The sequence below is a fragment of the Podarcis filfolensis genome, assembly GCF_964270895.1.
Source record: "Podarcis filfolensis genome assembly, chromosome: 1".
In the NCBI taxonomy this organism is placed as follows: domain Eukaryota; kingdom Metazoa; phylum Chordata; class Lepidosauria; order Squamata; family Lacertidae; genus Podarcis; species Podarcis filfolensis.
The window spans coordinates 27,791,564-27,804,852 of NC_139604.1; the positions used below are offsets into that span (position 1 = coordinate 27,791,564).

Below are 13,289 nucleotides of genomic sequence, written 5' to 3' on the forward strand. Positions count from 1 at the left end.
TTCTCATACACATCACTTGATTGGAGAAGTTACCTTCGGAGAAGTGCAAATTTTGAGTTGGCTGTGTTTTCATTTGCATATTGTTAAGTGTGAATTAAGCAAGTTTGCCTTTAAATGAAAACTGGATCAAATCCCCCCCCCCCATTCCCAGTTAAAAAGTAACATGGGAAGTAATTATTAACTACATGGAAGGGAACAGCTACTTCTGACCAGCCTGGAGAGATCAGGGAACTGCTAACATGGCATAAAGCACCTGAAGATAAAGCCCAGTATCAATAAAAACACTTTTAACACACTCTAAAAGGCTTTATTTACGCTTGTTTTGGTTGACCTCTATAACTCACTCCTGGTTTTTCTGCTGAGCCGTGTTAAACTTGCACCAATGAAATGTACCGTGCCACAGAGAGCTGTCAGAACGGTTCATTGTATCACCATAGCTGGCAGAATTTCTGACTGTAGATATGAGATGGTCTGAGTAAATTGCATATGCAAACCTATTAAATATAGGCCTTTTGTGTTTCACACCTTTAATTATTTTGGCTTTTTTCTCCCTCAAGTTTCACCTAAATTTGCTTTCCTGTAATGGAGGGTTAGCTAACATGGTGCCCTCCATCTGTTGTTGTACTCCTGCTCTCTGTAGTACCAGCCAGCTTGGTTAATAGTCAGGAATGATGGTAGTTGAAATCCAGCAATATCTGGGGAGCACCACATCGCCCACCTAAAACACAGAATTTCTATGTGGTGCACGTAAAATGTTTAAACAAAATAACCCTCTAGAATAAGGACACTTAAAATCTATCCTAGAAACAGAAAACTACCTTTAATGCCTGCCAAAATAGGAAAGTCTTTTTCAAGCACCTGAAGTTTACCAGAGAGGGTGCCTACCTAATCTCAACTGGAAGGGGGTTCTATAGGATTTTGCCCCAAATACTGAATGCACAGCTTCTGGTAGTTACAAGCCATGTATCTGAACCATGGGGGAGATGGGGGCTGACTGAGATTCCTTTCAAAGATCACAGTGGTTGGGCAGAGATATAAGGCATCAGGAGGTGCTGAAGGTATCTTGCACCCAAGGGCCTTGTACATTAAAACAAGAACCCTGAACCTGGTCCAGTATAATATGGTATAATAAGTATAATAAGTACCAGTGTTATGTGCTGACATGTTCCCATCAACAATCTAGTCACAGCACTGGGCACCAGACAAAGCAGAAGGGTAGCCCCATATGGAGCACATTGCGATGATCAAGCGTTGAGAGTGAATGCTCATTAAATAGCCAACTTTGTCTAATACTCCTGCAAGCAAATCATGATGAAGGGTCATCTGGAAGCCACACTAATGACATATCCAGGTTGTCACATTATCAAGACATGTGTTTCCCTGCACCTGTACTGCAACAATGGCTGCCTGCTGGCGGAGAGAGAGAAAATGCAGAATGTGTTGATGTCATAACATGGCCTCTTCCAGAAGAGTTTGCAATACCAGCCCTGCCTCATACACAACCTGTATTCCCATATTAGGTACCAGTGGGTTAATTTAAGGAGGCATAGTGAAGTATTGTCAATGGCTAATTTTAAAATTCACAGGGTGATAGCCAGTTGTCAGTGCATGAGTGGAATGGACTTCCCCTTTCCCTCCTCCCCTTTGGAGCTCTAACCAAGGAACACCCCAAGAGGAAGAGGAAGTCCTGTTGTACAAGCAGTAGCCCCCTCACACAACATTGGGTTTCACCCACAGTTTAAAAGCAAAGCAGCCTAGATGGATTTGTTTACAGTACAACCACATACACACAGAGAAACTCTCTCTCTTGGAAGAAGAACCAAGAACCTTAACCTTTATTTGAAACCAGGCACACAAACGCAGGCACGGACAAACACGATATGACATTTCTCTAGGGATGAAACATTTCCTACTACAGATTGTGTGAAAGGATTTAATCGCAATTCTCCATGTGAAAACCCATGATTTCATTGACATGTACCTCCAGCATTAGACTCAAAACATTTTCTGGTGATGCTTTTAATTCTTTACATATTCACAACTGGAGAAAAATCCTGCCTTCAGATACAGGGTTCTCATTTTATGTAAATAAAACCTGCTCACGTTGATACCCAAAGGCAGCTAGCTGTCTCACTGTGGACTGTAAAAGCTGGATGACATAATTGACAGTGACCTTGTGTATGAATGACCTTGATTTAAAGCACCTCGAGACCATGGAATTTTATTTATTGGTTCAGCAGAGTTTTAGACTAACATCATTTTGTTGTTTCATATATGAGCGCTGAGCATTAGAGTAAATGTGGCTGTTTATCAAGCCGTTACTATTTCTCAAAATGAACAGCACATAGATAGTGCAATGAGTTTCATTATACCATCCCTTACATATTCCAAAAATCATTAACTTGGCTGCAACAGTTTTTTTCCATGATATATGATAATGAAGTAATAAAATACATAAACCTCTTATCTAAACCAACATTCGGAAGCTGCGTTTATATGGCTTTGTGTAGCATCTGGGTTCCTCTGTGCCATTTTTGATCTATTTAGAGAAGCTGATTAAATTTAACACAAAGAAAACAGCAAACTCTTTCCCAAAGAGAACAGCTTAGCACAGCTCCAAGAAAAATATATGCAAAACACTCACAGATAGTTTATAATGAATTATAACCCCAAAGACGTGGTTTACATTTTCATATGTTTGGGGGCCATAGAGAAGAGGTGTGTTTGGATCACTGTTCTACAATATGAGTTTTGACTGGCACTTCATTCATTTGTTTGTTTTACCTTCAGATACAGTAACCGCCACAGGGACACGGGTGGCGCTGTGGTCTAAACCACTGAGCCTCTTGGGCTTGCCAATTCAGAAGGTCAGCAGTTCAAGTCCCTGTGATGGGGTGAGCTCACATTGGCTGCCCCAGCTTCTGCCAACCTAGCAGTTCAAAAGCATACCAGTGCAAGTAGATAAATCAGTCCTGCTGTGGCAGGAAGGTAAATGGCATTTCCATGCGCTCTGGCTTCTGTTGTGCCAGAAGTGGTTTAGTCATGCTAGTCACATGACTCGGAAAGCTGTCTGTGGACAAACACCGACTCACTCGGCCTGAAAGTTAGATGAGCGCCACAACCTTATACAGTGGTACCTCGGGTTAAGTACTTAATTCATTCTGGAGGTCCGTACTTAACCTGAAACTGTTCTTAACCTGAAGCACCACTTTAGCTAATGGGGCCTCCCGCTGCTGCCACTGCGCCGCTGGAGAACGATTTCTGTTCTCATCCTGAAGCAAAGTTCTTAACCTGAAGCACTATTTCTGGGTTAGCGGAGTATGTAACCTGAAGCGTATGTAACCTGAGGTACCACTATAGTCACCTTTGACTGGACCTAACCATCCAGGGGTCCTTACACTAACCCTGTAAAACAGAACATTGAAAATTACCAATATTCATGCGCATCCAGGAAAATTGCCAATCAGGGAAGCAGCTCATATTACTTTTTTTGTTTAAAGCCAAGTGAACATTCCCATGGCACATCCTCTTTCAGATGGCAATACAGGGCCGGCGTTATCATTAGGCAGAGTGAAGGGGATGCCTCAGGCAGTTGATTTTGAGTGTCATTAGAGAGCAACAAACTGTTAATTGTTTAATGTATGTTTATTGCATTTTTGCTCCCAGAGAAAGGGACTTGTGGGATTTTCTTTGAAAACAACTAGGCCAGCTTGGGTTCCTTATGTGCATAGGGATAGGTTTGGGGATGCATCATTTGCTGTTCTGTTGTTCAGTCAACAAAATGCCATGGGCCAGCCCTCTTGCAAGTTGGAGAATTTGACAGTCATCAAACTTTAATGCAAGCGCTGTAATTTTTGCTTATTCGCCAACCATATGAGTAGGCAGAGTTTTATGCAAGCACTAGCAATATTTAAGGATACATTGCAAATCAATCAATCAATCAATCAATCACAAACTTCATGACAATGTTGTCAAACCCAGACCATTCTACTAATGGTACTCTGTTCACTGACATTGTTTTGGAGTTACCATCCAATCTGATATGCTGAAATGTATATTCCCTTGAAGTGATGATGGTAGCCATTAACATAATTGTTATATTTCTTATCCTGTCTCTCTACCTATATAACTCTCTGTTATATTAGTTTTTGTTGTGAACAGTCCAGAGACCTACAGGTATAGGACGGCATACAAAATAAATAAATAATAAAATAAAATATTTCGTGCTTTTATCTTGTATTTTTATGATGTGAACTGCTCTGAGATCTACAAATGAAGGGTGGAATACAAATTTATTAAATACTAAATAATAGTAGGAAGGACATATTACTCTGCCCCAGCTCCTGCCCACCTAGCAGTTCGAAAGCACGTCAAAGTGTAAGTAGATAAATAGGCATCGCTCCGGCAGGAAGATAAATGGTGTTTCCATGCACTGCTCTGGTTTGCCAGATGCGGCTTAGTCATGCTGGCCACATGACCAGCTGTCTGCAGACAAACACCGGCTCCCTCAGGCAGTAAAGCAAGATGAGAGTGCAACCCCAGAGTCGTCCGCAACTGGACCTAACGGTCAGGGGTACCTTTACCTTTACTTTTTAATAATAGCAGTAGTAGTAGGCAATAAATATGTAGGCAGATTATTTTTAAAAGTAAGAACGATTATCTCAGCTTCCCTCAGAGATACTTGAGGAAATCCTATCAATGGATGGCTCAGTAATCTGCACAAACAATGTTGGGTAGAAATCTGTATCCTGAGGCAAAAAGTATCATCGACAAGCTGAGAGGAGGAGGACTAGAGGGCGGGCCTTATGAATAGAAGCAGAAACATTACCTATACAATACTGGGGGGTGGATTCTGCATTATCAGTTTTGGTTTGAGTCACACTTCACAGTTCCACCAAGTAACTGTAAGGTCAAGAGACATGATCACAGTGCTTGACGGCTTAAAATAAAGCCATCCAGACATGTGACACTTCTCAGTATCAACCCCCACCCCCAAGAAAAAAACCCAGTTAGGACCAACAACACAATTGAGATTTGAGGATTGAGTAAACGTTTAAAACAGAAAATAGTGAAGCAAATTACAGTGTTCAGCTGCATGCACAAGTCTCATTAAATTAAAAAAAAAGGAAAGAAGGAAGGGACATGTCAAAATTAATGTGATGCTGCCACAAGACAGATGAATTACAATGCGCCTGGTGGGGGTGGGTGGGTATGTGATGGGATACTTGATGATGGGCAATAAATAACAGTAGCCGTACTGTCAATAACAATATCCGTTACACAAGCAACGCCAGCAACACTGTCAGGAAGATCAAAAGCACTTACGTTGTTTTTCGTAAACCACCAGATTTGGCCGACATCATATAAGTTTAACAAAATATGAACTGCAACAGACCAAGTTTGGGTTATGGTAACATGATGAAAAGATGCAGTAAGCCCTGTTCTTAGTGATGACAGTCTTTAAAAGACTTAGGTGGAATCTATACACATATTAAAAAAGTTCTAGGAATGCTTTTTCCAAAAAGCGTTTTTTAAAAATACATTGAATTTGCCATAAGCTCGCCATCGCCATCTAGTGTCACATTGTGTATTGCACTTAAAACACACTTAAAACATTTTATGTGCAGCTGTATAGCTGAGTCCTGTGAATATGAATTGGCTATCACACATTTAAAACAAAAACAAAAAACCTCCCATAAAAGTCACCTGTAAGCATACACCCTGATTTATATGAAGGTGGCTTACAAGGTCAATACATCTTACTGTTGCTTAAAACTAGGACTACCCTCCACACAACCACCATTGCTAATTCTACTACTTCTAACCTGTACAGATTTCTGCTGGTATTGGTACTGAGCACTCTGCGATGTGGCAGTTTCTGCTTTTTCAAATTGGTTCTTCACGCTTGCCAAGCCTCCAGGTATCCTACAAGCCTCTGTTTCGTCGAGAGCCTGGTGGGACAAATAAGGGTGGTATAGTGGTTAGAGCGTTGGATTAGGATGCATGAGAGGAGGGTTCATATCCTCACCTAGCCGTGAAGCTTGCCGGGTGAATTGAACCAGTCGCTGTCTCTCAACCACCATCTTACTTAACCATAGTTGCTATTCTGCCTATTCTTCCAAATGACGCTTCTGCATTTTGTAGGATTTTTTTTTAATTAAAAAAGTCAGTTTTTTTAAAAAAGGAGTTTTTAAATATTAGAAGTGCACAAAGTGTAAGATGCGAATTATTATGCAATGACTATGCTGTTGGGTTTTTTTATGCAGAAAATGCCTTTGACACTTGTTCCTTGTATCCCGAACAGCAGCTCATTCACATACATTTCTTAATAAGCCATGCCAAAGTTAGAAAGCAAACCTATTAGGAGGCTGTCATCAAAATCCTTAAAATATGAATGGGCTGTACATTATGAAGATTCCTACTTAGAGAAGCTTGCTGTGGTATTATTACCTCATTGATTTAAAAGATTAAAGCCATACTAACAATAAGCAGATTTCAGAATCCCCTAATCCAGAGCTTCTTCAACACCATTAACTACTTTACACTGTCAGGTGTTCAGAGACAACGAAGAGATTCTGCCGTTACACAGCTACGAATTAATCTCTTTTCAAAACCAACATGCAAAGTCTCAGAGGCCCCTTCCATAATGCAGATGGATTAGCACAATAATGCACGCTGCACTCTGTGTTTGGAAAGAACTGTGTTTCAGACACTGACCCAGAGAGAGCCACAAAGTAAGTTAGAAAAGCCGAGGCTCAATGACAACTTGGAAACTGGGATTCCAGCGAGACTTTTAAAGCAGTGGCAGATCCACAATGCATCTGGAAGCCACTGGCTCCTGACAACCACAATGATGACTAATCACCACCACTTAGGATCTGCCCATTACCTATCTATCTTCCTTTGTTTCCCTCTGTGCTAATAGGATCCTTTTATTTTGAATACCATGTAAGAGGAGAAAGCAGGAAGCAGGAAGGGAGTGTGAACCAGCAGGTAATTTTAGGACAGGGGTGGGAAACTGTGAACCCCAACTCCCCCCAACCACAGTCACCATGGCTAATGGTCAGGAAAAACAAGAGCTGTGGTTCAAAACCATCTGGGGAGCCACAGGTTCCACATCTCTGCTTTAGGATAATAACCCAGATCCAAAGCTCTGCCTGGAGTTTGGGTCATGCACATGCATGTTTGGCCTGGGGCAAGCTATATACATCGTGCACGAATGGGCATGACGCACTGACAATGACTGCTCTTTCTAAAGGAAAGCAGCCTGTTTGAATCTAGAACAGTGTTTCCCAAACTTGCGCAGCCAGCTATTTTTTGGGACTACAGTTCCCATCATCCCTGACCACTGGTCCTGCTAGCTAGGGACGATGGGAGTTGTAGTCCAACAAGAGCCGGAAACACTGATCCAGAAGCCTCAGGTGACCAGGAGGTGCCTCATTATTTCTCCATTTTTTCTTCTACTGGCCATTTCTCCTTTCCTCCAAACTACCCTCAAGATCCACATGTGTATACCAGATGTGAGGGGGGAAGGAAGATCTTGAGTAAGAAGATGGCCTATCAGAAATGGTAAAGGACCCTCCCCCTACTCACGGCTTCTCTGATAAAATTTGCTGCAGCTGCATTGCGTGCATTTCTGTATAACATGTTGTTTGCCCCTAAGTATAGAGATCCCATTTGTTTCTTATACATCACTGTGTTGTTCTCTAATATCCAAGTGTGAGTGGGTGAAGCATATATTTCATTCTTTGGGTGCCAGCTTGACAAATCTGCACATTTGCTTCCAGCGTTCTTATATATTAAAGCTGTGAAAAACAGATGAGCACACACTTTGCAAATCTCCATTGCACACTTTGTTTTCCAGGAATGCAAGGGGATATATTGCCAGAGTGCATTGTGCAAGTTTGTGGGATTAAAAAAAACACCACAACACCCAAACAAACATGTTTTGGACAGGTATGAATTCACTCAGAGACTTCATAACTCCAAGGCTAAGAAACTGCCTCCCAAAATAGCTTCAAAAACATATTGATTTTTTAAAAACAAAAAAGCACATGCTACTTTGCCACTAACCTCCGCAAAGAAGAAGAAGAAGAAGAAGAAGAAGAGGAGGAGGAGGAAGAAGAAGAAGAAGAAGAAGAAGAAGAAGAAGAAGAAGAAGAAGAAGAAGAGGAAGAGGAAGAAGAAGAAGAAGAAGAAGAAGAAGAAGAAGAAGAAGAAGAAGAAGTGGGGGTGGCAGCAATGGGATACTTTTTAAATGGTATATTTGCCCACTGATATTAGGACCATCTCTACCATTAGGTAGAGTGAAGAAGCTGCCTCAGGAAGCAGAAACTTGGGTGGGGGCAGGCAGCAGCAGTGAAGTATTGGAAGAAACAGTTGAATATGCTACTCAACGTGCCTTGAACCTTCAAGCCAGCCTGCCTCCTCTGGTGTGGTGAAGGGAAAATTAAACTAGCAGTCCAGTTGGTTTCAGTACGTGGAATGGAGAGGGGCACCATCTTGATCTTCACCTTTATTCACAACGATTTACATGTCACAAAGAGTTGACTTCCTAGGTAATGTTGTTACAAAAAAGAATCTCACTCATCTCCCCCACAGCAAGAAGGGGGAGTTGCTCCCTCCCATCTGGATCTCACCTTTTGCAGATTATTATGGAAGCACAAAAAGACATGCTTTTCTCTGTATCAGGGCTGGAAACGGCATGGGAAGAATAAGAAACCCACCGAAGGGCCAAGAACATCACATTCAAGGGAAGCGAGTGGCAAGGAGACCATGGCAAAGAGATATGAAGAAGGGTATAATGTCAAAAATTAAAGAACTGAAAATAAAAATCCTAGCAAGGCGTCCTTCCCCTCCAAAACAAATCAAGCAAAAATTCTGTGTCATGTTCTATCTAACCTAGTGGTACAAATAACTTTCGTTATTGTGGTTTGCAGGGCATAAGGGCCATCCAAAGACAGATGGAAAGCAGCAACGTCGTGGCAGGGGGATTGGACACCACTGCTTTGTGACAAATTACCTTCCTGATTGGACCTCATTAGAATATAGCACTCTGCCTGTTTAACTGAACACTTTGTTGCAAACTAGGAGATGGTGGAAGCAGTGACCTTGGGAAAGGCTACCTCTAGCAAAAAGAGCCACGTCTTGTCTATTGAAAGAGAAGTGAACTCTAATAAACCAGGTATGGTGTTTTAAAATGTCTTTTTAAACCACCAAAAAGTCTATAAAAACACTCTCCTGATAAGGAACTGGCAACTTCCTCCCTCAGTTGGGTGGGAAACCGTTCTCAGTTTAGTGCTCAGAGCTTTCCATTAAGTTTTTCCACATTAACAAGTGGCATGGAAGTTCTTGTCCTGCACAGTTTGCATGATTTTGTTAAAAATCAAACCCTGTTTATGACCTTGTGTGTCAACCCCAGACACACACTTGGGGGTTGTGCTGCTCCTCCTTCCACACACACCTCTGTTGCCTTGCACAAAATTCACATGAACCTTATTTTCCCAACAAAGATGGCTCCCTCCTGGTTCCTGCCGTATGGCAAGCATTTTGGACTATATCAAGGGGAAGTTGAGGTGTCACACCCTACATTTAGATTTGGGGTCCTCTGTTTTGAAATGGCAATTTCACACCAGGGCACTAAATAGCCAAAGCTGCCAGGATCTGACATATGTCTTAACAACAACAACAACCCCAAAACACTATAGCAACTAGCAAGTCAGTGGGGAATGTAATTTTCTTGAAATGTCCAAGTCATTTTGGGTAGCTAGTACATATATCTGAGGAGCAACTAGGCATGTCCTAACAAAACAGCACTGGTTTCCAAAGGACGCAAAAGACATGAAGTTACGTTTGAAGATCTATGTTTTGGCAGAGCAAATGTGAACAGCCAGTTATATTAGCAAGCGGCCATTTCATGCATGCCTAGCGCAAGCCACTGATTTTCAATGATTTGTGGTGGGCAATTTTAGTCTGACACTCTTTAAGCTCTCCGATGAATGTTACTTATATAAAAGGCCACTAGCAAATATCTACTGTCTGTTCAGACATCCAGTTTGGGAGAAAGTAGCTCTAATTTCAGTGTTAGGTTTAGCTACGTATTGAGTCCTTAAATGGCATAAAACATTCAATAGTCAGTAAATTTACAATGCAAAGGTGTGTAGAGTTCTTAATACAGCTCTTGGATTTGGAGAGAGATTACAGGTTTCCATTAAATTCTCTATTTTAATTATGGAAGCAGTGTATCTCTTTCTCTCTCCAGCACAAAAACGAACAAGCAAAATCTCCTTGCAACACACATTTTCTCTGACCAAAAGTGAAATGCCAATCAACCAAGCAGCTCGAATGCAACAGTTGTCATATGATAGGTAGAAAAGGTAATAATAATAATAATAATAATAATAATAATAATAATATACAATGGCCCTTTGTTGGATGATTGTTTGAGGTGTTAGAAGGCAATGAGAAGCAATTGTAGGATGGTTGATTACAGTAATTTCACTATTTCCGAACAAATGAAAAACACAAGTTACATTTGAATACTGCATTGTGTGAAGGCACTCAGTGTGTGTGTGTGTGTGTGTGTGTGTGTGTGTGTGTGTGTGTGTATGAGAATGAGAGAGAATATGTTTTGCCTAATTAAATGTATGAGGCCTGTTCTTCAGATAGGAAGGATAGTAGCTCAGTGGTGGAGCATTTGCACTGCATAAGGCCACTTCCTATATTCCTTTGTGAGTGGCAGGAATTGGCAACCCCCTCCCAGTGGCAAGTCCTGTTCCTGTGGCTCCTGTGTACTGGACTGTGTGCATGCTTAGGGCTGAGTAGAGGCATCACGACACAATATGCAAATGACCCATAGTATCCTGCACAACACACAAAAGTACACTTCATTCACCAGCCTTCTCAGCTACATATTGCAGTGCTATGCAAAAGGAGCAAGCCGTTTCCAGCTGTGCGGGTCTAAAGAACTGCAAGGCATTTGCTACTGCTGCTTCATCATGCCCAATGGACACCTGTTGGTCATACATCACTATCAGGGATGGGGAGCATGTGGCCCATCGGATGTTGTTCAACTCCAATTCCTAGGCACCAATTCCTAGGGACCTGCTCTCTCCCCCCACCCACAATGATCAGGGAGTGGAGAAGGCCGAGTGCGGAGGCAAGCGTGGTGTGGCTTCAGTGGCTGGCTCTTCCTCCTGCCGCAGAGGGGAAAGAGGGAGGAAGCAGTCCCTGGTTGGTGGCAGCAACAGGAGGAGGAAGAGGCAGCCAGCCGTGGAACCCAGCAAGGTGCGGCACAACTTCAGCGGCTCATGGTTCCTTCTCCTGCTGTTGCTGCTGCATAACAGAAAGACGGGGGAAGCAGCCCCTGGCCGGTGGCGGCAACAGCAGGAGGAGAAGGCCAAGCACAAGAGGGGAGGAGCTGCTGGCCATTGAAGCCACACTGCCACTGTGTTTGGCTCTGGGCCCTAGCTCTTCCTGGCATCCTGACGTCACATATGTGTCATCAGCCCCCCCCCATCTTCTGTGCAGGGTTGGTGCTTCTGACAGCCAGTATGACCCATGCTCAGGGATGATAGGACTTGGAATCCAGCAAAATCTGGAGGTCCACATGTTCCCCTGCTGTAGAGTTTGGGGACCAATAATAATAATAATAATTTATTTATACCCCGCCCATTTGGCTGGGTTTCCCCAGCCACTCGGGGCAGCTTCCAACAAAACACTAAAATACAATAACCTATTAAACATTAAAAGCTTCCCTAAACAGGGCTGCCTTCAGATGTCTTCTAAAAGTTTGGTAGTTATTTTTCCCTTTGACATCTGGTGGGAGGGCATTCCACAGGGTGGGCGCCACTACCAAGAAGGCCCTCTGCCTGGTTCCCTGTAACCTGCCTTCTCGCAGCGAGGGAACCGCCAGAAGGCCCTCGGCACTGGACCTCAGTGTCTGGGCAGAATGATGGAGGTGGAGACGCTCCTTCAGATATACTGGACAAGGCCGTTTAGGGCTTTAAAGGTCAGCACCAACAATTTGAATTGTGCTCCCACCAACTAAACAGCAAGAAGTAGATTAGGCAATACCTTTAAAGTCTCCACATTACCTGGGTACTTCCTCTGAGGCACTTAGTAATGCCAAGCTCTAAGTATTGTGTGTGGAACTTTTATTTTGATACTTGTATTCTGGCACTATTAAATGGGGCTGTCAAAAGAAGATTTGTAGTTCCTTAATTGCTTGACTTTTAAACAACCAACCGATTTTCATATTAAATTTGCATATTACCCAAACCGCCGTATGGGCGTGTTTTTAATATATCAAAGAAGACAGATTTTGTTTGCGAAAATTTAAGTGATCACTCACTGTTAGCAAGGAACGGGACCTTTAATATTTTATTGCTCATTCCTCCTTACCCAGAAACACACCGAAAGCAAAACAGCCTCAAAAATAAGTATTGTGCCATGAACTTACAGCCTCATGAATTAAACTTTGCCCCATCTCTGTTTCAAGTTACCCTCTATGTATAAAACAACTATAACAGTGCATTCCAGCTCATGACTACTCAGTATTAAGTCCTTCTGAGTTCAATGGGACTTGTTCCCTGCTAAGTGTGTGTAGCAGCGATGGAGAGTTTCTCACCAGGCCTCCTCATTTGACCCAGAAACCATGCCCATCTGCCCCAAATCTGATGTCATATGTGACATCAGGTGTGGAACAGGAACAGATGCAGCTGAATTGGCAACTGTTGTGGCCAAGATATGTAGAAAGCAGGAATGACATCCCTGTGCACCAGAAGTTCAGTCCTGCTTGTTTCAGGTGCGTGAGAGAGTTCCCTTGCACCTTTCCTTTCGCTGTTTCTTTAGTGGCAGCATTGAGACCCTCCATCTCATCCCTCCCTGATTTGCTCTAGGAAGGGAGAAGTTGGAAAGCCTCTCTGGCTGGGTAGGTGGTGGCAGAGCCAGTCAGGCAGCAGGGCTGCTAGCTGTAGCTGCCAGTTTCAGGTGTGGCCCCCTCCCCACAAAGCATGGGGTCTAAGAGAGGTGACCTTTCTCCACCACAACAGGGGTGTCCCTAACTGTGAGCATAGCTGCATCTTGTGCATTGACACAAGTTTTCACATGCAGGTGAGATGGAATGGGTATACCCTAAATGGCCTCAGCCCTGTATACCTGAAGGAGCGTCTCCACCTCCATCCTTCTGCCCAGACACTGAGATCCAGCACTGAAGGCCTTCTGGTGGCCCCCTCAATGTGAGAAGTGAAGCTACAGGGAACCAGGCAGAGGGCCTTCTCGGTAGTGGC

The 13,289-nt window shown here is 43.0% G+C and overlaps 1 protein-coding gene across 1 annotated transcript in view; it reads right to left on the bottom strand.

Moving 5' to 3' along the window:
* The window catches only part of XIRP2 (xin actin binding repeat containing 2), a 78,549-nt gene that overhangs the window by 39,129 nt on the left and 26,131 nt on the right, over positions 1-13,289 (bottom strand). Inside the window, exon 3 of the mRNA XM_083576735.1 lies at positions 5,826-5,951. Coding sequence (XP_083432861.1) covers positions 5,826-5,951 — 126 coding nt within the window. The remainder of the gene's footprint in view (positions 1-5,825; positions 5,952-13,289) is intronic.